This window comes from Felis catus, chromosome C2, assembly GCF_018350175.1.
Source record: "Felis catus isolate Fca126 chromosome C2, F.catus_Fca126_mat1.0, whole genome shotgun sequence".
Lineage (NCBI taxonomy): Eukaryota > Metazoa > Chordata > Mammalia > Carnivora > Felidae > Felis > Felis catus.
Genome location: NC_058376.1, coordinates 28,990,388 through 29,016,075, shown reverse-complemented (window position 1 = coordinate 29,016,075; position 25,688 = coordinate 28,990,388). Strand labels below are relative to the sequence as shown.

The following is a 25,688-nucleotide window of genomic DNA, read 5'->3' as shown; positions in this document are numbered from 1 at the left end:
AATCTGAGTACATGGGTAGTTATGTAGTTGATCAAAGATAGGAATCTTGTTTATCTCCTGAGCATGGCACAAAGAACAAAATAAACACGAATAGACATATGAGTAAAATGTAAAAATAGGTTATAAATGGAGAAATATTTGATATTTATAAAAACATATTGTGAAAATCTTGAAAAGTATTTGCTCCAAGATGTTAGAAGGGAAGTAACACACATGCATTTGTGTGTGCGCTAAGATAAGCAATAAAGGTCAATGTTTGCATTCACATTTATAAAATGTAGCTCATCATTAATATATTTACAATTGGTTTACTGCTGATATATGTAGTAGAAAATGTAATGTGTTCAGAAAGTAAGACTTAAATGATTTGGAATGTGACAGTGAAGTGCAAATAGGAATGCAATATACATATTGATAACACTTCAGTCACCATGAATTCCTTCTAAACATCTGCTTTTGGCTTTCTGTTCTGATCATTTGTGTAAGTCTCCAGGTATTACAAAACAGTCTTCTGCTTTCCCTGCATTGCCATATCTATGATTTTACAGAGGTAATGGACATGAATTAATGTTGACCATGATGTGCAAAGTCCTGTTGTTTCATATATTTCATCTGATATTTAGTTGAATCAGTTCCCTTTCATTCGGTCTTGGCCAGAAGCACAGGGGCAACAAATGACACTTTGGCCAAATGTTTATGTAGTTTTTGTCCAAAGAATAAGATGAACTTTATCAGAAAATTACAAAGTATTAATGAATCAACCAATTATGCAGGATTATTTATTAACTATAGGTTAATTTAGGTCTTGGCTCCATTATGGTCAAAGGCCATGAATTGGTATTCAGAATACTGGACATACTATTCAGATGGTAAAGGAACTGTCTCTTCTAAATTAGGAAAATACAGAAATTAGAAAAATTAGAAAAGTACAGAAGCAACCCCAGAGTCAGGATGCAGGCAAGTAGGCAACAGCTGCTGAAGTCACATGCCATGAGCATCAGATCAGCTCTATCCCTACCTTCTCTGTCACTTGTAAACCTCAAAAATGTACTCTGGCCTAGTCCTGAATGGAAAATAAAGTACACAGTTTAAAAAAAAAACTTCAAAGTGGTATTTATTTACATTAAAATGTGAATTACCTGTACACACACAAATTTAAGAGGCACAATCTGCTATGCACAAGAACTATATAGTTTTCAGTACATGTGATACACAGTAGCATCTGTTAAGTCAGTGGTTTGAGTGAAAACACAGTACCAAAACATTCCTGATACAAAATAAATTACTCATTCACATATTCTAATCATACAACAGTCAATATTTAAAAAGTTATGCACTTCAAAAAACACTAGCTAGATGTACAACCAAAATGTATTAGGTTTGTTTTATGAAAAATGTTTTCAGATTAGGCATAAATATCCCTTTCAGGAAGCATTTTTATCTTTTAAATAAATAAACTACATTGATTTCAAGACCATTTATATATAGCCCCCTAAAATATGATCAAAGACAGACATTACTTCGTATTTTTAAAGGTGTAACTATATTAGAGAATATGCTAAACACTGCCCCCAAATTCCAACACTGCCATTCTATTTTTTAGACACAAATTATTTAAATTCCCTTTTCAGTATATGAGATTAGCTGCCCTTTTTTAACAAATTGTTGCCCTAACACATTGTCCTAAACTATCTCATGTATTTGAGAAAGTCAAGGTTTTTTTTTAAAAAAATGTCAAAATTCTTCAGGTTAAATTTGATATTTTATGTGGAGATTTTGACAGATGGAACACTTTTTTCTTAAAGACCTTTGCAAAAAGATCTTTTCCAATTCTAAAATCTATTAAAGATTCATATTGTCTGAGAGAACACTCAAATATTTTCATAATGCAGTGAAGGATTCATCTTTGGCATTTCTCTGTTAGTTCTAAAATAAAATATGTCAACAAACATTTTTTTCCTACCTACTTGACATTCCGTACACAAACTATTTGATTGAAATTGTGTCTTAACAGCAATCTCATTGCTAACATTATTTTTTTAGATCTGCGAAAAATATTAACATTCAGCTTTTTATTATGAGTAGCTGAATTGTTTTGATGTTGCTGAAATGAGTTTGCTTAGTTCTCTTTTCAGTGATTGGAAATTCAACAGCCTTTAAATTCAACAATGGATATAAAGCAGACATACTTTCCATCAACAAACATGTTGACCAGAGTATAATCTTTGAATATGGTATGAAGCATGCTTGTATTAAGAAAAAAAATAAATAAATAAGTAAATCTTTAAATATGGGCATCTCAGAAACAGAACTGCTTGCTATATTTTCTTTCTTGGTCCCTGTAGCTTTTCTAAACAGAAACAAACAAAAGCAAAACAAAACTGCTACAAATGCTGATTTGTAGAAATTTTTCCACATTGCCTTCCACATTAGATTGCAACATTACTTCCAATATTCACAATTGTTTTTGCTCTCATCACATACTAACCTTAAGGCTAAAAACAGTCCAAGAGTGACTATTGTAAAATGATAGTGGGAAACAGTAATAAGGATTTTACAAATGATCTTCAGTCAAATAATATGGGGTAAAATCTCCATAGAAACTGAATCAAGTAGGATTTGACAGTTCAAATGCAAGCTACAGTGTCCAGGGCTCACTGAAAATAAAGATACAAAAACAAAAACAAAAACATAAATACTGTAGCTAATTACTGCTAATTACCAAGTCTGCAAACACTGTGGATAACAAAAAAGAGATAGTGATGATGGCTTTATTATGACATTAAGACATGTATCAAATCAAATTAATAATTCCTGTTTTCTAACCAGGCAGAATCATGGAAATCCAAGCAAATAATGTATAACAAATGAAGGAACTACAGTGTAAGTTGGTTACTTTTACTGTCTGGTACTGAAACATTTGAATAAATCACGTAAGTTTGAATTTGTGAAAGCAAATTTATTACATACATGTCAGTTACTGAATATTACATATGCAGCTTATATTAATAATACTGCCTATCTCCCAGCCAATGTAAAAATCTGACACCAATACTGTCCTTCAAGTATAGCTCAAACTAATAGTTACATGTGATGACCAAGTCAATCAATTACCAGCTCCTGCTAATACAATTTAGTATGAACTGGGAATTGTAAAATTGGCACCAGGCAATGTTTACAGAATACGACGTTAAGTGCATATGGTAATCTACTTCCAGAATCCAAAAAACAAAGCCACCCATGCTCCTTTAAGAGTTTTACCTCAACTCTGTCATTTTGGAAGTATTTGTTGGAATGTGATCTCTCCAAAATCAAATAGGATCAATCTGGTCACATTTCATCCTAAAACAAAATGTTATGTAAAATTTCTGTGTATCTAAATGTTCCCTTTCAGGTAAATTTGTGAGATTATTTTACAGATTTTTCTTTATTGGAGGAGGTGGTCTGATAAGGAGGAAGAGATCATGAGACAATCACAAATAATCATCCCTCTATAATTCAGTTGAAGTTGGTCTTCTGTAAATGCTTATTGGGAATTTCTAAAGCACTGACTTGAAGAGGCCAAGAGCCTCCATCGATCCCTGCTTGGATGGCCACTCCTGTCACCACGGCCAGGTCAGGGTCTACAGAAGTGTTGGGATCCTTTCCAAAGAACTCTTGAATGACTTGGCGGATTCGAGGAATACGAGTAGAGCCCCCAACCAAAACCACCTCATCAATCTCAGTCTTTTCCAGGTGGCCTTCTTTTAGTACTTGCTGAATGGGTACAAGTATTTTCTGGAAGAGATCTTCATTAAGGGTGTCAAAGAGCTTCCGTGATATTTCTGTTTCAAATAACACCTGACTTTCTCCACTTTTCTTTTCAGAAAGGCCAGCTCCAAACACACTGTTCACATGGTGGCCATCAGCGGGGGAAAATCTGTCCTTTGGCAGTTCAGTGTCCCTACTCTGAGGTTCTTTCTTGTCTTCTTCCTCCACTGTTAGTAATACTGACAACTGAGCAGACTGATGAAGAGTCAGGTTTAATTTGACCATTTCCACAGCTTGTCTTAATCGGTGAATTTCTTCTTTCCTAGAGGGTCGAAAGCCGTATGTTTGATAGATCTGTTTATATAAGTACTGAAGCAATCTTTGATTGAAGTCCTGTCCTCCAAGTTTATTGTTTCCTAAGTTAGAAATAAAAAAGTTCATATTACATTTATGCATTTGTATGTGTATATGCATATACATGTCTGTAGTATGTATGGAAATAATATTCTAGACATACATCTCTTAATGTACTTAACTATTAAGATTTTATTCATACAAAAACTGATTAAAAATAATTGGGTTAAAAAGATTTTAACTAAAATGTGTTCTATTTAAAAACAGTGCATATTGGGGCGCCTGGGTGGCGCAGTCGGTTAAGCGTCCGACTTCAGCCAGGTCACGATCTCGCGGTCCGTGAGTTTGAGCCCCGCGTGGGGCTCTGGGCTGATGGCTCAGAGCCTGGAGCCTGTTTCCGATTCTGTGTCTCCCTCTCTCTCTGCCCCTCCCCCGTTCATGCTCTGTCTCTCTCTGTCCCAAAAATAAATAAACGTTGAAAAAAAAAATTTAAAAACAGTACATATCTGGTTAAAATTTTTATTTTTCTTAGTTTTAATTTTTTAAATATAATTTATTTTCAAGTTAGCTAACATATGTACACAGTGTGCTTTTGGCTGCGGGAATAGATTCCCATGATTCATCGCTTACACACAACGCCCAGTGCTCATCCCATCAAGTGCCATCCTCAATGCCCATCACCCATTTTCCCCTCTCCCCTGGCCACCCCAACAACCTTCAGTTTGTTCTCTGTATTTAAGAGTCTCTTATGGTTTGCCTCCCTCTCTGTTTGAAACTATTTTTTCCCCTTCCCTTCCCCCATGGTTAAAAATTTTAAATGATAGAAAAGGAAATATTTCTTAATGATATCAAATAATTTTTGAGAAGATAAAGATTGACAACAGATTAGCTTTTAATTGCAATTTAAAAACACTGACTGCCATTATTCTCAAAAGAAGAAAGTCCTTATAATTAAAAAGTAGCAGTAGACATTTTGTCTTTTTATAACATGTTTGCTTGCTTAAGAGCTGAAATTAAAAGAAAAAAAAGATGTAAAGGGAAAAGATTAATGTGGTACAAAGCCCTGGCACTGAACTTGGTTCTGAAGAATCCAGTTAGGAAAAAGAAAAAAGCAGGAGTTAGACAACCTATAACTGACAACTTCTCTTTCAAAACAGGCTCAATTCCTTAAATTAAAACAAAACCTTTAAAGAAAGATTTAGAATGCAAAATCCTCTTATTTCTTAGAGAATACTATTAATAGTATTAGATTTTCTAAAGACATCTATTTTGTAAAATATATTATCAAATGAAATAAACTGATCACTCTTCATTTTAAAGGGTTTTTCTTGCTTTCTGTCCCCTTCACCACAGCCATCAAGTCCTACTGGCTCAGTGAACTACAACTGGCAGTATATTTATCTACCATGTAGGATGCCCATTTTTTTTAGACTTTAATTTTTGCTGTAAAAATACACAAATGGTGGTTATAAAATAACATACATAGATTACCAAAATGAAGTCAAAGTACACTGAAAAAAAATTTTAAATAAACATTTAACACATTAGGTGTGCTAAGGAAAGCATTGTGTGAACCTCTTTTAGTCTCCCTGTATTTTTCTTACCAGACATTGCTCGGGTTAGAAACATTCCTCCTTGTTTATTTAGCAACGACACATCTAGAGTTCCTCCGCCCAAATCTATCACCAAGACGTGAAAGACATCAGCCTTGTGGAGGCCATAGGCCATAGCTGCCGCTGTGGGTTCATTTATTACCCTCAAGATCTTCAGTCCTGTAAGATTGGTTGGAAGGAAGAACAATTCATCGGAGGACACCATTATCAAAATTTCTTCCCACTCAACCTCACACAATGTTAGTGTGTTTTCTAAAGCATGAACCCCAATGAGTAACAATGGCTTTTATTAAGGTAAGAAAAAGAAAAGCCCAGATTCAGTGGAATGTATCATTCTAGTCTTTATTAATTAATATTTAATTAAAAAAACTCTTAGCTTCTTCTAATTTTCATTATTTTACTTGAGAATACATAAGCAATAAAAGCTTAATCATTATGTGCTATAATAAATTGCTGTGGAAATGAAAGCCTGGAGCCTGTTTCAAATTCTGTGTCTCCCTCTCTCTGCCCCTCCCCTGCTTGCACTGTCTCTCTCTCTCTCTCTCTCAAAAATAAATAAAACATCATATATATATATGATATATATCACATATGTATGTCATATACATATGACATACATATACATATGACATATACATATGACATACATATGTGATATATATGTATGATCTCTCTCTCTCTCTCTCTCTCTATATATATATATATATATAGAGAGAGAGAGAGATCATACATACATATATATGACTTTGACAGGGGCTCCTGGGTGGCTCAGTTGGTTAAGCATCTGACTCTTGATTCCGGCTCAGATCATGATCTCAGTTTGTGGGATCAAGCCCCGTGTTGGGCTCTGAGCTTGGGATTCTCTCTCACTCCCTCTCTCTCTGCCCTTCCCCTACTTGCCCTTTGTCTCTCTCAAAATAAAGAAACTTAAAAAAAAAAAAAAAGAGTGATAAAAACAAGCAGATAAATAGATAAAAAATTACATGAAATATTTCAATAGACATAATGACTCAAAAAGTAGACTTAAAATTTAGGACGCTCAAAAAAAAATTTAGGCCCCTCAAATGCAAATCTGAAATATACAGCAATCTGATCTTGAAGACAATGTTAAACATTACAGTGAACAGTGAAAGTTCAGATTTCTTTGTGCAAATTTCTTGCTTTACCCTAAGTGCCACACTTAATGAGTGGTTTAGAAAGCAATATGCTATTATGCATCAGGAACCATAAAAAACTATTCAAACTCTGAAGAATTTATTTAAAAACCTTAACACCATTTCCTTTAGCTCTCTGACTTCATCACTCACTCTGCTCTGGCCACACTACCTACTTCTCATCTTCACATGTGCCAGCAAATTCCCATGTTATGGCTGCTAAATGACTGTTTTCTCTCCTGCAACAGACTTCCTCTGTATATCTGCTTGCCTAACAACCTCACCTCCTTCAAATCTGCTTACATGTCACCTTCTCAAGGAGGCCTACTTGGCCACTGTAAAACCCAAGTCCCCCACTTCCTGACCACTCCCAGCAATCCTCGTCTTATGCTGCTCTGTCTTCCATAGCACATTTCTTTCTGATACACATTTATCAGGGCTCTGCACCAGGGACAATTCTGGCCCTCAGGGAACACTGGGCAATGCCAGAAGACAGATGACTGTCATGTCCTGGAGAGGCTGGTGCTGCTGGCATCTAGTGAGCAGAGGCTAGGGATGCTACCAACTCTCCTATAATGCATGGGACAGTTCCCCACAAGAGAATTATCTAGGCCCAAATATGCTAGGGGTGAGAAACCCCATAATATACTTATTTTTAATACAGACTTTCTGTTTCTCTCCAATAGAATAGAAGCTCCACGGAAACAGGGATTTATGTTTTGTTTGCCAAGGGACCCAATATTTGCTGAATGGTTTTAAATGAGTTCTCTTCCACCTCAGATAAAAAAAAAAAAAAAAAATATTACACTCATCTTAACATTAAAGAAAATTTATAAAAAAAATTCCTCACTGCTATCATGAACCCATGTCCTCAGTCTTTGTCACAGGACTATCTTATTGGCCGTCGTCATAATATGTTGCATTTTACATTGCGCTATAGAATTTTTTTAATTTTTATCTTTAAATGTATATCAAAATCCATCTAATTTACCTCCTTTGGGTTTATTTACATGCCTAGATAATTAGGTGGTTTGCAAAGTGATATACCTTACTACAGAAGATTTTCAAAATAAGAACATTTTGAGAAAAAATGCAACACAGGCAAGGGTGGTATTACCTGCAAGGTTAGCAGCTTCAATTGTTGAATTTCTCTGTTTTAGATCAAATTCTGCTGGTACAGAAATAACCGCATTAGCAACTGGCATTCCGAGATACTCCTCTGCCATTTCCTTTAACTTCAACAGTAGTCTAGAGCCAACATATTCTGGGGAAACGGTGATGGTCTCATTACTTGTCACCGAAAACTCAACCATTCCATTTTTGTTTAAAACCTATGAATAGGATTAGTAAAAAACAAACAAAACAAAAAGGACAGAAAGAAATGTAAAACTGTGTGTGTACACATCCACACACATATACTTAAACACATACATACATACACACTGGACTTATTCAATAAAAATTTAACTTCATAAGGTCATAAAATTTTTTGTAATCTGTCATTTACCAAGATGAGAAGTTATTAAAAGTTATACTTCAAAATCTATAAAGTGAGTCAACACCATAGCTTTCAATAACAGCAGAATAACCAAATTCATCACCAAGCATATAAATGGAACACAGAAGATCTTCAATATATATTTGTTAAACGAATAAAAGAAAAAAGGTGAAATATAAGGAATAAAAGTTGCTGGATCATGTATTTGATTTAGGATCTTCTTTTAATTAACTTGTCTCCAAAAATAATTGATAACTGAACAAATGTTTTGGTACATATTAACACGAATCATTTTAGTAGTTCATTATGTTCTTATCCAAGAATCAAGTATCATTTACATTCTTATTTCCGGGAAAACACGTATCATGTATTAGCTCCTTATCCCTGCTAATGTGGTTGTATATTTAAAAAACTAGATGAGGGGCACCTGGGTGGCCCAGTCGGTTAAGCATCTGACTTCTGATTTTGGCTCAGGTCAAGATCTCACGGTTCGTGGGGGATTAAGCTTCTAGTCTGGTTCTTCACTGACAGTGTGGAGCCTGCTTGGGATTCTCTCTCTCCCTCTCCCCTGCTTGTGCATGCATGCTCTCTCTCTCTCTCTCAAAATACATAAACTTTAAAAAATAAATTAAATAAAAATAAAGAAATAGATTAATTCTAAAACATACTATCCCACTTTCACCAACAGACTATATTAATATCAACAGTAAAGACAATTAGTCTCTTCTAAGAAATTATAAGAACTTTACTCTTATCACTCTAGACTGTATAATAGGTTTCAATGAAGAAAACTTGACCATCCACAGACCTATCTGGGAAAAACAAAAACAAGCTACGATTAAAACAGACGTATCTGGGAAAAACAAAAACAAGACACGATTAAAATAAGATTCAAAGACACCATACCCTCAGAGCCCAGGTGAAACAACAACAAAAAAAATCAAAACACTTAGAAGCTTAACAACAACAACAAAAACTGAAAATAACCCTGTGTTGGAAAACAGTACAGAAGTTCCTCAAAAAACTGAAGCTAGGACTACCATATGATGTAGCAATTCCACTTCTGGGAATATACCCTTGTGTAGCTATCTGCACCCCCACGTTCACAGCAGCATTTACTTACGATAGCCACGCCATGAATACAAACTAAGTGTCTATCAACAGATAAATGGATTATGTTGATATACACACATAATGAAATATTATTCAGCCATGAAAAAGAAAATCCTTCTGTCTGTGACAACACGAATGGACCCTGAGAGTATTACACTAAGCGTCAATAAGTCAGAGAAAGACAAACACTATATGATCTCTCATGTGTAGAATCTAAAACAACAACCAAACTCAGATAAGCTGGTTTATCAGCTGGTTTACCAGCGGCAGGGGATGGGAGCATGGGCAAAATGGATGAAGGTGGTCAAAACAAAAGGTACAAACTTCCAGTCATAAGGTAAACAAGTACTGGGAACGTAACGTTCAACACGGCAACCAGAGTTAATACCGCTGTGTGGTATATATGAAAGCTGTTGAGAGAATAAATTCCAAGAGCTCTCACAACAAAGGAAAAAAATTTATTTCTTCTTCTGTATCTATATGAGATGATGGATGTTAACTTATTGTGCTAAACATTTCACAACATATTTAAGTCAAATCATTATGTTGTACACCATAAACTTATACAGGGCTGTATGTCAGTTATATCCTAAAAGTCAGGGAAAAAATAACTTGCATCAATACATAATACACTCAAAATCATAATTTTGAGGACATGTATAGCTTTATATAATTTAAGCACTGCTTACAAAAGATTTATAAATTAATAAAAGACTCTAAGAATAAAGCTAAAAAAGAACAAAGAAATAAATATAAGAAATACATGGGGTAAATTTATGTTCTCCTTTGTATATGCATAAAAAATCTGAGAATTTTATTCAATAAGCAGCACTGATACAGCTATTAATTTTAAAACCTATTCGTTTAGAATTCCACTTCATAATTACAAAAAAAAAAAAAAGAAAAAAAAAGAAAAAAAACCCTCTATGGAAAGAACATTTAAATATTTAAAAGACATGGGTCGGAGGTATGGATAAAATAAGTGATAGGGATTAAAGAGTACACTTACCATAATGAAAAAAAGAATTAAAATATTTAAAAGAAAAAACATCAAAACACAACCTTACAAACGCTCAAGTAAAAGTATTAGAAAAAAATACAAATGGATAGGATGGAAAAGGGCATTGTAAGTCTGTAAGACTCTATAACCATTTTTTTTAAATTTCAAGATGATTTGCCACATGAAAATTTAACATTTAAAAAAAAATTTTTTTTCAATGTTTATTTTTGAGAGACAGAGCATGAGCAGGGAAGGGGCAGAGAGACAGGGAGACACAGAATTCAAAGCAGGCTCCAGGCTCTGAGCTGTCAGCACAGAGCCTGACGCGGGGCTCAAACCCATGAACTGTGAGATCATGATCTCACATGACTGTGAGATCAGACGCTTAACCGACTGAGCCACTCAGGTGTCCTGAAAATTTAACATTCTTGAAAGCTCAAAAGCAAAATTATATAGCATCAGTTAAATAAAAAGAACATTAGAAACAAAAAAAAAAAAAACACTGAAAACATATCACAAAGGTATTTTATAGTCATAAAAAAAGATACACCCCAAAATAGGATTCCTAAAGAAAATAAAAATGCCAATGAACATATTAAAAAAAAAAAAAATCTGACCTCACTAAAAATCAAAGGAATGAAAAATTAATAGAAGATACCATTTTCACTTATTTATTGGCAAAGATTAAAAAATAGTAACTAGGGAAGACATAAGCATTCTAAAAAAGATAGTTAAGACACACAACCTTTCAGCGCACAATTTGACAATATCAATCAAAGTACTCAGAGAACTCAAATTCTCCTACTTCTACAATTCCAGTTTAGGAAATGATCAAGAAGAACACAAAGATATATGTACAAGGCTACTCAAAGAAGTTACAACATAAGTGGAAAACCAGGGAAAAAATAAAATGTGCACTTATTGAGAATGGACAAATATAGGAATAGCCGTTCCAAGTGTCCATGAAAACAATGTGAACCTGTTATCCAACTGTCCGTGTCACATTGTTGAGTTTCAAACAAGTCAAAACAGCAATGCCTAGTATGATCTCTCTTTTTTTTTAAGTACACAAATGTGTATACCCTAACACACACAAAGCATCTGTCCATCTATCTGGCTATCTGGCCATTGATCCATAGTACATGGGGGCTTCAGCTTTTGCTACAATGAAACAAAGAGATAAGTAGACATTCTGAGGATGGCAGAGCAAGGATACAGCTGAGGCTCTGAGTCCAGGATAGCACTGTGGAGCCAATGAATCAACTCATTCTGGAATTGCTGTAGGTCTGCTCGTTGTAACACGACTTCCACGCAGATTAAGGCGAAACAGAATGTCGTATAAGGCATCACTTGCAACAATATACGCCGAACTAAAATTAAAACAGATTTTAGCCTAATCACTTACCTTAAATGGGTATCTGCCAATCTCAGCCTCCAGCTCTTCTGGGGTAAATATCTTGCCTATGAATCTTTTGGCATCATATATTGTGTTCTGAGGATTTGAATCTGCGAGCTCTAAGCTTTCATAACCCACATACACATCATCGTCAGTAAAGGACACCATGCTGGGTATACTGATATGCCCATTTTCATCTGGAATGACCTTTACTTTTCCTGTGCCAGGAAAAAACACCCCAACCGAACAGTAGGTGGTGCCAAGGTCAATGCCAATCACTTTAGGAGTAGGCAATGGTAAATACTGTTGTGCCAAATAGCCAGCCAACAGGAGAGTCAAAACAGCTGATCCTGAAATACAGGCAAATTAAAAGATAGGTCTTAGTAAACTAGTATGATACGCTAAATTACTATAGCAAACTCCCTTTAATATCACTCTTTGAGATAAGACTAATAATCCACACTCTCAAAATATTTTCTTTTATAGTACTAATGGTAACAATTCTCTCAGGCATCAAGTTTTTCATAATGCAAAGTGATCATAACACAATTAAAATGAAGGAACAACAACAACAACAAAAAACTCCTCTAGTTGTAGGTCTGTGTACTTCACCTTGGTGAATGAGAAGTAAAAACTTTTAATTGTGCTGATGCTGACAGGAAAACCCATTTATCTCTAGCGAAAGCTAGATAAATGTTAAATATAGGTGTATTTCAAATTCTTGATCATTTGGTATTTAGATCTTATAGCTTTCTACACGGCTTTAATTATCATTATTAAAAAGAAATTTCATTATTAAAATTTCCACAGCAAACACTTTGTTACTATCGTAGGGCTAAAACTCTACCCCTTCATCTCCTTTCTCTTTCCAAAAGAATGAACGGGATAAGTTGGTAAAATGATTTTGAAAGTTGTTTAAATATTAAACTGTCACTTACAACAGAACACAGTTAACTTCTTGTATTTAAACAGGAATTAAGGAATACTTCTTGAGGAGTTAATATGTAGGGAAAGAGAACCATAAATGTGGAACCCTGAAGGCAACATAAAGCGCCTTGAAGGCAGGTTTTGTTCACTGTTGTATCCCCTCCACCAGGAATGGCTCCTAGCAAATAGCAGAGGCTCAACTAATATTAATTGATTAAAAAAAAACAAAAACAAAAACACACAAATATGAACAAACGCCATGCAGATTGTAAACATAAGTGATGAAGAAAGATGCCACTTTGAAATTACGATTAATCTGTTATTTGTTTTCAGGAGAGAATATCCGTACGTGTTACATACGACCCCAAACGTCAATCGGTAGGAGTCTGTTTCACAAACTGTACGCTCATCTTCAACACATAACTCAAAAAAAAAAAAAAAAAGAAAAAGAAAAAGAAAAAAAGGACATCAAGCGCCAGCCCCACTTTCCACTTGCTCCTACGTGGGAAACTTCAGAAACATTTCATCGTTTTCCCGTTCGGGGAGGATTAATTGCTAAACTAGATGGATGGAAAGAGCATCAGACCACACATCCAAGAGGCCTGACCTCTCAAGATGCAGCAGCACCCCAGGACTCTGCAGCTCAGGCTGCTGGTGCTGCTCCTCCCCCTTCCTCTACAAAGAGGTCTTGGGGATGCACGTTCTTGCGGCCTCTCGAAGGCCTCAATTCAACCAATGACTCAAAATCGACGTTCTTTTGAAAAGACCCGTTCCTGAGGCCCGATGTCCTTGGGATGTACGCAGAGGGGTCGCCGCCGGCCCTGCAAGGCCTACTCTGGCCCAGGCCATTCTAGACGCGACCCCCAATTCGGCAACCCGAAGAGCCAAAAACCGACTCTAAGTCATCTTTTCGAAGCCCTTCCCACTGCGCCAATTGGATCCAGGAGGTGACAACCACCCCCGCCTATCCCCGCCTCCCCAAACCGCTCGAGTGCCCGCAACAGCCACAGGGAACCCCTGGTCACTGACCTAAGATCGTCATCTCTCCGGCCATCACAGTCCCGCCGAAGAGGCTTGGGATGACTGTACCAGACGTGAGGTAACGCCCCCACGCCGCCCCGCAGCCCCAAGGCCTACTGGGTAATGTAGTTCTTTTTCTCCGACGCATTCGGAGAAGCTACATATCTGACCAGAGAAGGGACTTCATTTACCGTCAGGTCGCAGGACTGAGAACTTCCATTCAACAGCTGCCAGTGACGTCTAAGCCGCCCTCCTACGCCGGGGCTACGGAACCAATGAGGCTGAGGTGGAGGAGAGCCAAGAAGAGGGACTGGAATTTATAATCAAACCTGAAGCGACTGGAGCCAAGTAGAGGTAAAAACAAACGATTTCTTTAGCGCCGCCCTGCCGCTTTGCATTATGGGAAGTGTAGTTCCGGCCTGCCCCTCTTCGCTGGAGGGAGAGTGAGGACAGTTAGGTTATTGCTTCGTTTGGCCCTGTTCTTAACCAGGCCCGGGTTCGAGCCTTTGCTTTTTCGTTCTTCCTGCCTTTGAAAGAGTGCTCCTTTGCCTAGATCTAGATTCTGCATGGGGATCCTTTAAGCGCCCCTCATCCCTCCAGCCTTCCTACAACAGCCCCTACAGCAGTGTGGGCACAGAGGCAGGCTGATGGGGCATCGCTGAAACTCCCAATAAAGCTCCTCAGCCCTCTACTTTTGTTTTGGGATAAAAGTATTCAACCAGTCTTCAGTGAATGTGATTTATTCAAGAGAGCAAGGAAGCATTTTGTCTTGCTAACACCGAAGTGTACTGTTACTAACGAAAACAAAACACTTGAGCTTTCTCTGGAATTAAGTCACAATTGGTAGGAATTGCCTTCATGGACAAGTCCTGTAACATATAATGGCCATTTAGGACACTTGTGAAGTGTTTTCTCAGGTCCGTGTCTATAATATACAACCCCCCCCCCCTTTTTTTTTCTTTTCTTCTTGGTTACTGGGTAGTACTTAATGGCTCTTTATGAGAGTGTTTTGTCTTTTATTGCTGTTATTAAAGGGCACCAGAACTATGATCCTGGAGAATTGAAATGTTTCCTCACCTTAGATGTAAATCAAGTTGATATCCCTGTTGATAACAAGTCTACCTGCTGGAGTAATACACCACCACTGGCTTTCTAGCTGCTTAAAACACATACATGAAAATATTATGGTTATTGAAGGTGAAGGAAGTATAGTTAATGGGGATTTATTATAATCTCTCCATTTCGTGCATTGAAAAAAATATTTCACAATGTAAAGCATAAAAAGTATGTGTATGTCTAGGGAGTACTATTGAGTATAATTTCCTTATGAAGAACACATAATTCACTCAATTCATGGATATTATTAAGTATAATGATCATATTAACAAACATTTATTGACCATAGTGGTAACCACTGGTAACAACAGAAGGAGAGACAGAAGGTAAACACATACATGTAATTGATTATGGTATATGCTGTGAAAATAAAGGAAACCTCATCTAAAATGGAGCCCAGAAGTCTTGAATGGGCAATTCTCTGGGACTACCACTGGTTGTCAGTTGCAGACTCCACCAGAAGGAATCATACTTTGCATGTTTAGCAGGAAGAAGCTTAATTTACTGCCCCAGCAGGAGGAAGTAAACTTTTCTCCTTGACCAGCAATAGCGATAGCCAATGAGAAGTTCAAACTCTCACTCAACTCCAACAGACTTTTAAGAAAGAGCTTCACAATTTTATCCTTTCCTCCATAAAAGCAAGCCACTGGACTTTGTGCTCTGGACTTGCCTGTGGTTCACTATAGTTTGCTTGTCCCAAGTTGCAATTCCTCTGCTATTCCTGAATAAACTCACTTTGCTAATAAAATAACTGGCTAGTTTTAGGATTGACAACACCGTATTTGCGGTATGGACAGAGGGCAGAAACAGAATTGAATAAACACTGTAATTTTATCTTGAAGTTGAGAAGACTTAGTGAAAGAGAATATGTCTAAAAAATACTTAGAAGAGTAAGAGGGAGCCAGGAGATGGGTTAATAGGATAATATGAAGCAATTGGTTGAAGGTGTCCCAGAAAGAGGGAACTGAATTACCAAGAGCATATAAACAGAAAATAATCTCATAGGTTAGATGTTCTGGATCATAAAGCAATAGGTGAAAGTCTGAGAGGGAGGACAAGAGATATAAACCAAATCAAGAGGATTAGTCATTTGTGGCAGGCCCTATTATCCCTATTATCCCTGCCACCCACTCCTTCCTCCTTGTTAATAGGATCCTGATATGGTCAAGAAGTAGGTAGAGCTCACATGGTCTCATCGTGGAATGCTCTTAATATAGGAGAGAAACTAAAATAGAACTAAACACTTTCCATTTTTCCATTACATTACTGCCTTAACAAATTACCACAAATTTATTATTTTACATTTCTGTAGATCAGAATTTTGGTATGGATCTCACAGGATTAAATCAAAACAGCAGAGGGTTACATTCCTTTCTGGAGATTCTAGGGGGGAATTGTTTCCTGCTAGATAGGAATTGCTGGCAGAATTTATTTCCTTGGCGATTGGAGGATCAAGGTTCTTATTTTCTTGCTACCTGTAAACTTAGGCTTATTTCCAGCTTCTAGAGGCCACCCACATTACTTAACCGAGAGACTTTCTACCTCTGTGGCAACAGTAGACTCAGAAGACATCATGTGATTAAATTGGACCCACCTGGACAATCCAAGATAATCTCCCCGTCTCGAGCCCTGTAACTTAAAAAAAATATCTGTAAAGCCTGTTTTGCCTTGAAAAGTAACATAGTCACAGGTTACAAGGATTAGAATGTGAACTTAAGCCTACCACGATTTGCTCTCTGGTCCCCAAAGATTTGTATCCATCCACATGCAAAGTCTCATCCTACTACAGCATCAACTCAAAGTCCAAGAAACTCTTGTAAACATCATCAGCTCAAAAGTTCTAAATATCATTACCTAAATCATCTAAAGTGGATGGTAGCTGTGGTCACTTATTCCTTCTTGTCTGCTTATAACCAGAGGAACAGTGAAATCCTTAGATAAGAATGTTGGTTATACTAATGTTAAATAGAACTGCAAACCCCAGAGTTGGGAAATAAGGATGAGGGCAGGGATATGGAAAGAAATGTGGATATACCGTTTTCTTCATTTTTCTTAGCAGGGAGTTCATAGATATTTGGAATGGAGAATTTAAGAAATCAAAGCTTAAATAGATAATTCAAGGTTATGAAGGCAACTTTCTGAATGACTAAAAAATGATAAAATATACAGATAAAAGAATAGGTTATGAAGAAGAATAAGTAGGACAAAATTAAAATATATACTTTTTTCAGTTTTTCCTAGAAGAGTGTCAATACATATCATTTAAAGTTAAATTTAAAAAAATCTATGTACCAAAACATATGAAAAAAGGAAGCAATAAACCAAAAAAATTTACCAGATAACAGATTTAGGATCAATTGTTATTGTATGCATAAATATAAATAGGGTGGACTAAAAACTGCCAGATTGTCTTTTTTTATTCACAGTTGTAAGTATTTATTAGAGACTTTTAAATAGATAACTAAATGAAGTTCATAGCCGGAAAATATCTTAGAGGGCATCTGGATCCACCCCTTTATTTATAGAGAGAAAAATAGAGGCCAAGAGAAGTCAAGAAAATTATGATCTCAATTAGTGTTCATTCTCTTAATAAATTATACTTCACCTTCAATTTGGTGATTAGAGATAATCTTTAACAATAGTAGCTGAAGTGAAAAATTGTCTAATTATATATCCCGATATTTCTCATTATTATTTCAGAAATGTGCTCCATTAGGAAAATCACTGCCAAATAATAAAAATCTTACCATATATCAATCTAATTCAGGGGACAAATTGTCCTTGTTGTTGTTTAATTCACACTTATTTCTCTTCCCTCATCTGTATACGAAAAGTTCATTGAATGGAAAATTGATCCAGTTCTCTGCACTTTCATTAAAAGAATAAGTGTATTGAAATTACAATTTAGTTTGAGTTACATTGCTAGATTCTATGAAGCACTATAATATTTGAACATAAAAGATTACTACTATGTTAAAATTATGCCATAATAGGACAGATCTCATGTATTGAGCCAGAGTATTTATACATTTTATCCTTCTGCTAGACTGTTATGGTTCCATATATTTCTGTTTTCGGGGGATTAAAACTTTATTGCATGAAGATTTTTCATGTAAAGGTATTGGTAGGAAATAAATTTGATTTGTAACTAAAAAGCTGATACTAATGTTTTTGTTTTTTCACAGAATCTCATTATACCTCCAAACTTTTGAAAGATGAATATGTTTGCCTTTTATTTTAAAAATAGCTTATATTTTCATTATTGTCTGTAAGTTTAAATTAATTTAAGTGGAAATGTATATCACATATGTTTACAATAAGAAATGTATGATCAAAGATATATCCCAAACAACAAACCAGCACCAAACTTAGAATTATTACCAATACAGTTGAAAATGAGATAAGAATACTCATTTACAACTATTATATAAGAGTACTTCGGAATTAGCAGTCTCTGCAAAAAATAAATAGAAAGTATAAATTCGAGAAAAATAGGCAAATCTATCATCATTTTCTAATTATATGATTATTGTATTAGTTCAGGCTACTATAGCAAAATAACATAAGCTAGATAGCTCATAGACAACAGAAATGTAATTCTCATAGTTCTGGAGGCTGTGAAGTCCCTGTTTCCTGGTTCAAGACTGCTGTCCTCATTCTGTGTCTTCACAGGGTGGAAGGAACAAGGGAACTCTCTGGGGTCTTTCATAAGGGTATTAATCACATTCATGAGGATTATACCCTCATGAGCTAACTACCTCTCAAAGGTCCCACCTTCTAAAACTATTATATTGGGGATTAAGTTTAACATAGATTTAGGGGGTAAGAAGGAATGATTGCCTTAAAGATGTCGTTCCATTGCCATTGTCTTCTATTGTTTCTTTTGGAAAGTCAGTCATAAATCTCATTCTTACTTTCTGAAGTTAATCAAATCTTCTGAAATCTTCTTGTCTTGTCTCTGCCTGATTAAAAAGTTTTTCTATTTGTTTTTGAGCATTTTACCTATGTTTTGCCATGTATAGTTCCTTTGTATCTATCCTTTTTGGGGTTGACTGAGATTCCTGGATCTCTGATTGATACCTCTCATAAGGCTTGGAAAAATTCTCATCAATATCTCTTTAAATATTGTTTCTGTCCCTTTTCTCTTCATCTGAGATTCCAGTTACACATACATTAGCTCATGTCTTGTATTAACTTTTTCTCCTATATTCATTTATACTCAGTTCTTTCTGTTCTTTCTATTTTTTTCTCTCTGGGCTTCAGTTTGAATATTCTTCTGTTTTTATGTTTACTAATAGTGTCTTTACTGTGTCGAATCGGGTATTAAGCTATTCCGTGAATTCTTAAATTCATATATGTATTTTTTCGATTCTAGAATGTTTCATTGGTTTTTATATTGATTCTAATTATATGTTGAAAATATCAATCTTTTATTCTTTACATAATTTACTTTATTTAAAATTATTGTTAATCGTGTTATTTACTTTAAAGCTCTTGTCTGTTTATTCTGATGACATTCATGGAAGGGACGTGGTCTCCTTATATCATTTTATTTTTCCCCATTTCAATTACATTTTCCTGCTTCTTCCAATGTCTCATATTTACTTTTGCATGCCAAAGAACCATGAAGAGAGAGGTTGATGTTATTTTCCTCAGCATTTGCCCTTTTCTTTGTTACACACATGGGCTGAGGGCAGATCATCTCAGTTCACAAGGGAATTTAGCTTGGTGGGCACTTAATTGTAACTTAAGATAAATTTAGTACTTCTATGGTTTCATATATTTCAAGTAGAGAAATTTTCTGTGTTTTTGTGGACCCCACCCTCTAAAGGGGCTTTGTCTCCTCAGCTGGGCAAAAAAGCAGGAATTTTTGCACCACCCCAACACTCACATTTGGGCTCCTTTAGATTCTATTGCCGATGACCACCCAAAACTCTGCTGATTTCTCTTTCTGTAGCAAGTTTTTTTTCCTAATTTAAGTCAAGCTGGATCTTTAGTATGTACACGGAAGATTTTGCAAATGCTCCCAATGAAGAGAATTGCCACTGGTCTTATCTTGCCCAAGAGGAGCTATTCCATCCCTGGAAACAATTCTTCTAGTCCTCTTTGCTTTCTCACTACTTTCAGGTTTGCCTTTACAAACTTGAGTTACATGCCTTTTTTCTTGCATGCCTTTTTTCTTGTTTATTGAAACAGGGGCTAGAGCTTGCTCCTATGTTCTGCATTCTACTCAGGGGTTTTTATTTATTTTTCTTTATTTATTTTTGAGAGATAAGGAGAGAGAGAGAGAGAGAGAGAGAGAGAGAGAGAGAGAGAGAGAGAGAATGAGAGAGGAGCAGAGAGAGAGGGAGACAGAGAATTCCAAGCAGAATCCCTCTGCCGTCAGCTCAGAGCCTGACTCAGGGCTTGAATTCATGAACTGTGAGATCATGACCTGAGCTGAAATCAAGGGTCTGATTCTTAACCTACTGAGCCACCAGTCACCCCTATATTAAGGGGTTTTAAGTACATAATTTAACTTGTTTATTAACTTTTTTAATGTTTATTTTTGAGAGAGAGAAAGGGAGAGAGCAAGAGCCAGAAAGGGGTGGAGAGAGAGGGGGACAGAGGATCCAAAGCACCCTCTGTGTTGACAGCAGCAAGCCCAATGTGGGGCTTGAACTCACAAACCTTGCAATCACGGCCCGAGTGGAAGTCAGATGCTCAACCAACTTGAGCCCCATCTTGCTTGTTAACTTTAAGTGATAAGTCATTTCTGGTGTGAATAGTGTGATTCACAGTGTTCACGGTATTCACAGGATTGAAAAGGATTTTGAAATCACATTCAGATTCTTGGGGAATGAGAGCCATAATTAATTAACAATGTCTACCATGGGTTTGGATATGGAGGTGTGGCATGCATGCTATTCCTATGTCTGATTGCACTATTTATTACTGTGTGCTAAAAACTTTGGTGGGTGGTAAATGTGCCCAAGACAGAGGAAGATGAAGAAGGAAATAGGCAAGTACAGTGCAGACTATGGTGGAGGTTTCAGGAGACAAGGGGCTTTGTTGTCTTGTTCTTCGTTATATTCCCTGTTCCTAGAACTGTGAGTGCCAAATACATGGTGGCTGCCTAAAATATATTAACTGAATGAATAAATAAAAGAAGTAAATACCGAAAGGATATGAAAGGATATGGGTGAAACACTTTACTAAGTCTTAGGGATCCAGCTGCTTAAAGACTCTGACTATGTCTAGCACATTTTAATATTTTCAGAGCATGCCATACATGAATATTAGATGCTTTGTGATTGAATGAATGTGTATTGGAACATGTCATCACATATATTTCTAGTGTTACTAAAATAATTGGATTTATCCATGAACTATTATCTATTCCCAAATTGTGTCAAATGCTGTATTCACTGAGGGCGATTTTTACTTAAGCTAATAATGATATGTGAGTTTGTATAAATAGCATGATTATATCTTTAAATTTATTGTGCCAAATGCTGCATAAACAGTGTGTTCAACAACCTGACAAAATAATTTTATAGGCTTTTATCTTCTTTAATGAGTATTAGTATATTCTGCCATGAGGCTAGTCATTCAAAGATCACACTACCTTGAACTTGAAGATCAAAACAAATGATTAGACTCATGAAAGATAAACCACTTCTTTCTGGACAATCAATTTTTAATGATGAATTTGAATTTAAATATGTATTATTTGAGCTGTCTTTAAGGTATAACAGTCTATGGTTTGCTAAAAAGTTTATTTGAATTATTAATAAAACATAAAATAATAGTAGTTACCTATTTACTTCTATAATAGCTGCTTTGTATGTATTGTAAGCTTTTTTTGCAAGATTTGTGATAGATTAATAACTTTTTAAAGACAGGAAACAGATTTTGAGAGTTAGCTAAGGGAGAATTTGAAACTAGGTCTGTTTATTAAAGACATTAGCAAACAACCTATCTTCTTGTCTTAGTCAACTTGGGCTGTCATAATAACAAAATACCATAGATTAGGGGGCTTAAGCAATAGAAATTTACTTTCTCATATTTCTAGGGACTGTAAACTCCAAGATCAAGGTATCAAGGTAGCAGCTGATTCAGTTTCTGGTGAAAGTTCTCTTCCTCGTTCGCAGAGGGTTGCCTTTTCTGTGTGTCTTCACATGGTTTTAAGAGAGAGGGAGAGGGCGTGGGAAGGGAGAGAGATTTCTCTTCTTATAAGGTCATAATCCTTTTATTTTTATTTATTTAAAAATTTTTAAGTTTATTTATTTAAGGGGCACCTGGGCGGCTCAGTCAGTTAAGCATCTGACACTTGGTTTGATTGAAGTCATGATCTCACAGTACGTGAGTTTGAGCCCCATGTCAGGCACTGCACTGACAGCAGAGGGATTCTGCTTGGGATTCTCTATCTCTCTTTCTCTGCCCCTCACTGGCTCACGCTGTCTCTGACTCTCTCAAAATAAATAAATAAGCTTTTTTGAACAAGTGACTGAGCCACCCAGGTGCCCCGGTCATAGTCCTTATAGATTAGGACCCCACCTATATAACCTCGTTTAATCTTAATCACCTCCTATAGATCATATATATATATATATATATATATATATATATATATATATATAGTCACATGGAGCTTAGGGCTTCAATATAATAATTTGGAGGGATGCAGTTCAATCCATAGCAGTTTTTAAACACTATAATATGCAGTTTTGTAATTAGCATTGTTATCATTTTTAAATGAGGATGAAGTATTTTAATATATTGAGTTATTTTTCAGTTATTTTATTTGTCTTCTGGGTGTGATTCATTTTGTGACTTACAGTTAATAACTCCATGAGTAACTCATGGCACAGAGTAATGGTGAAATAATAAATGCATTCCACCACCTGAGAAGAATAAGTTTATGGTCACACAGACTTGTGTTCTTATAGGATTTTCAATTTTTTTGTCTCCAAAGTATGAGTAAGTTATGCATTGTTTTCAATGCAAATGACACATCCTTTAATTGTTCTTGCTAGCAGCTCTAGAATTCAAAGTGTAAACTCAGCTTCTGGCCCCTAAATTTAATTATGCCTTACGATTTGGCACTTCAAGTGTCTAATCCTCCTTGCCATCTTCATTGTTCCTCAGCCCATCAAAATCTTATGTTGTCACAGGACGATTATTAGATTTAAGATATGCTTTTGAGCACATGAAGAAAACTGTCCTGATAGTCAAAAAATTATTTTACATAGCTGGGCCAGTAAGGGAGTTAATATGGAGTCTAGAATATGGCAGCTTTTCAGGTTTCTTTTTTCTTTCAACAAAGAAATCCTTAAGAAACGTGGTCTTTTCAATGTATTTATTTAGTTTTCTATAACACATAGTTTTGGCCTTAAATTTTTACCTAACATAAAGAAGAAACTTGATAGAGTTGCAAAATAAAATAGCTTCTAACCTTAACTACAGACAGGCTGGAGACAAAGGAGAGAAGGGAAGGGAAGGGACATTCATAATCCATTGATCCTATTCAAACGGTCTGATTCAAATGTTTTAACAACAATCTGAGATTTTAGTGATAAGTGTTGAAAGGTTTGCCTAACTAAATTTTACCAAATTTGCCGTATGAAATACATGAAGATATTCAAACTGGGATGAAATTCACTAATTGAAACAAAATAGCATCTGTTGTCTGGTAGAGCAGAAAATTCTGGTCTAGTTAGTAGAAGACAATTCCAGGGCCAGCTCGGTTGTACTGATTACATACTTCTTATATCTCTTTTATCTCTGCTAAAGAGAGATGGCATCGGAGTACCTTTTTCTTCCAAAATGTGACTGATTTCCTTCTTCCTCTCCTCCCTCCCTTCCATAAATATTTGTTTTATACCTACTGTTTCCTAGACACTCTGCACACAGTAAGGAACCAGAATGAAAGAATTCCTGAGCTCAGGGAGCTTATAAGAGCCCAGACATTTAACACTTAGTTGCTGAAATAGTCGTATAATTTTAAGTGTGATAACTGCTTCAAAGAAAAATTTACCTTAGTGGAGAGGAGGCTTTTTAAAAATATTATTTTATGTCTTTATATATACTTAAACTCCCATGTATTGAAGGGAAGCATTCAGAGTCTTTTTTTTTTCCCCTTACTGCAGTGAAAGAAAAATTTAATTGATAATGGGCTAAAATTTCTATGAAGAAAATAACATTTGTAATGCAGTCTAACTTGGGCTTCTTTTAGGCTAACAGAAGGACTCTTATAAATACATTTTAAGCAACATTATCTGTCCATTTCCTAAAAATTTTCTTTTGCACTATTCTAGGAGATTTCAGTGCCTTCTACTTTAGGAATTACAAAAGTTGCCAATGAGTTGTTTTATTCATGAAGATGATGAGCTCAGAGGATTAGGTGAAATATACTGTGCCCTAGATTTCTCCTTTTTTTTAATGTGAATTTTTTTCTAGATTTTAGGCCAGCTGAAAGCACTCTCTTTATATAGCTTTTTATAAAAAATCTCAACAATGCAGTAGTATATAAAATTAGAAAGAAAACTTTTCCCCTTCAAACAATCCAACTTTCCCATATGGTGTCTTTCCTTGAAAAAAAATGTTTTTGCATAGATATGCATAACATAGCTATACATTTTTATTAACAGGAATGTGTTTCTGTGATACAATTTTGTAATTTGTATATCTTCCTTAACTACACACACACACACACACAGTGGATATTTTTCCATGCCATTGTACATAATTCTTTTTTCGCTCTAATAGTTACGTAATTTTCCACTACACTAATGTACTGTAATTTATTAAACAGTCAGATAATTGGGTAATGTTGGATACTTGTGTTATTTCTAGCTTTTTGCTAGTATAATTCTGCAATGAAATCCTTCTGCGTCCGTTTTTCCTTTTTCTATAATTTTTGTGTACCAGTAATTGAGGTTAAAATTTATAGATTCAGAATTTTAATAGACATTGCTATTTTGCCATCTAAAAAGCTGTGTACCAAATTATACTCTTGTATATTCATGTGTATTTGCCCCTGTCCCTCCCTGCCTTCTGGCCAGTGCTGCATTTTATCAATATTTGCTCATTTCATAGAGAAGATTACATTGCCGTTGCTTTATTTTTGCAATTATATGTTTACTGGTGTTGTTAAAAATCTTTGTTAATGTTTATAATTCACTTATACTTATTTTTCATATCCAAACTTATTACTGATTTTACCTATTATTTTGTAGATACTTACTATTAATATTCACATCAAGACTCACAGTTATATGCTATAATAGTTTTTCTCAGTATGTCATTTGTTTTATTTTGTTTATACCATCTTTTTCTCATGTTAAAATTTTACATTTTTATATAGATAAGTCTCTTTTTTGACTTTTAAAATTGGTATCATGCATTAAAAGAACTTCCCAGATTAAGATTTAAACAATGCTCCCCCACATTTTATTCTTACATACTTATGTTTTTAAATATTAAAATCTTAACATAAATTTTTTATAACATATGTTGCAAGATTGATTTCCAACTTTATTTCTAAATATAAAGGCAATTGTTAAAATAATATTTACCAAATAAACTATTCTTTCCCCACTGGTTTGAAATGTTTCATTTACCATATATAAAATTTCCATATGCGCATGAGTCTTTGGTTGACTGTTGTGTTTCATTAATCTGATTGTCAAGGTGAGTAACATACAGTTTTAGTAACTGAAGCAGTGTCATAAATATTTATATCTGGTTGGACAAATATATGCTT

General features: G+C 35.4%; 1 protein-coding gene and 1 long non-coding RNA gene across 4 annotated transcripts in view; one reads left to right on the top strand and one right to left on the bottom strand.

Moving 5' to 3' along the window:
• Positions 1 to 1,087: 1,087 nt before the first annotated feature.
• On the bottom strand, positions 1,088 to 13,981 carry HSPA13 (heat shock protein family A (Hsp70) member 13). The gene is made up of 5 exons (XM_003991529.6): positions 13,835 to 13,981; positions 11,888 to 12,228; positions 7,989 to 8,202; positions 5,709 to 5,876; positions 1,088 to 4,166 (listed from the first exon to the last, which is right to left on the bottom strand). The coding sequence occupies exons 1-5, from the start codon at positions 13,971 to 13,973 to the stop codon at positions 3,499 to 3,501; spliced, it is 1,530 nt and encodes a 509-aa protein (XP_003991578.4). The 5' UTR covers positions 13,974 to 13,981; the 3' UTR covers positions 1,088 to 3,498.
• The window catches only part of LOC109503376, a 107,807-nt gene continuing 96,096 nt past the window's right edge, over positions 13,978 to 25,688 (top strand). The window contains exon 1 of one of the 3 annotated variants that reach the window (XR_006584927.1): positions 13,978 to 14,179. This is a non-coding gene — a long non-coding RNA (uncharacterized LOC109503376). The remainder of the gene's footprint in view (positions 14,180 to 25,688) is intronic. The other 2 variants (XR_002735834.2, XR_002162320.3) reach the window with 2 other exon arrangements.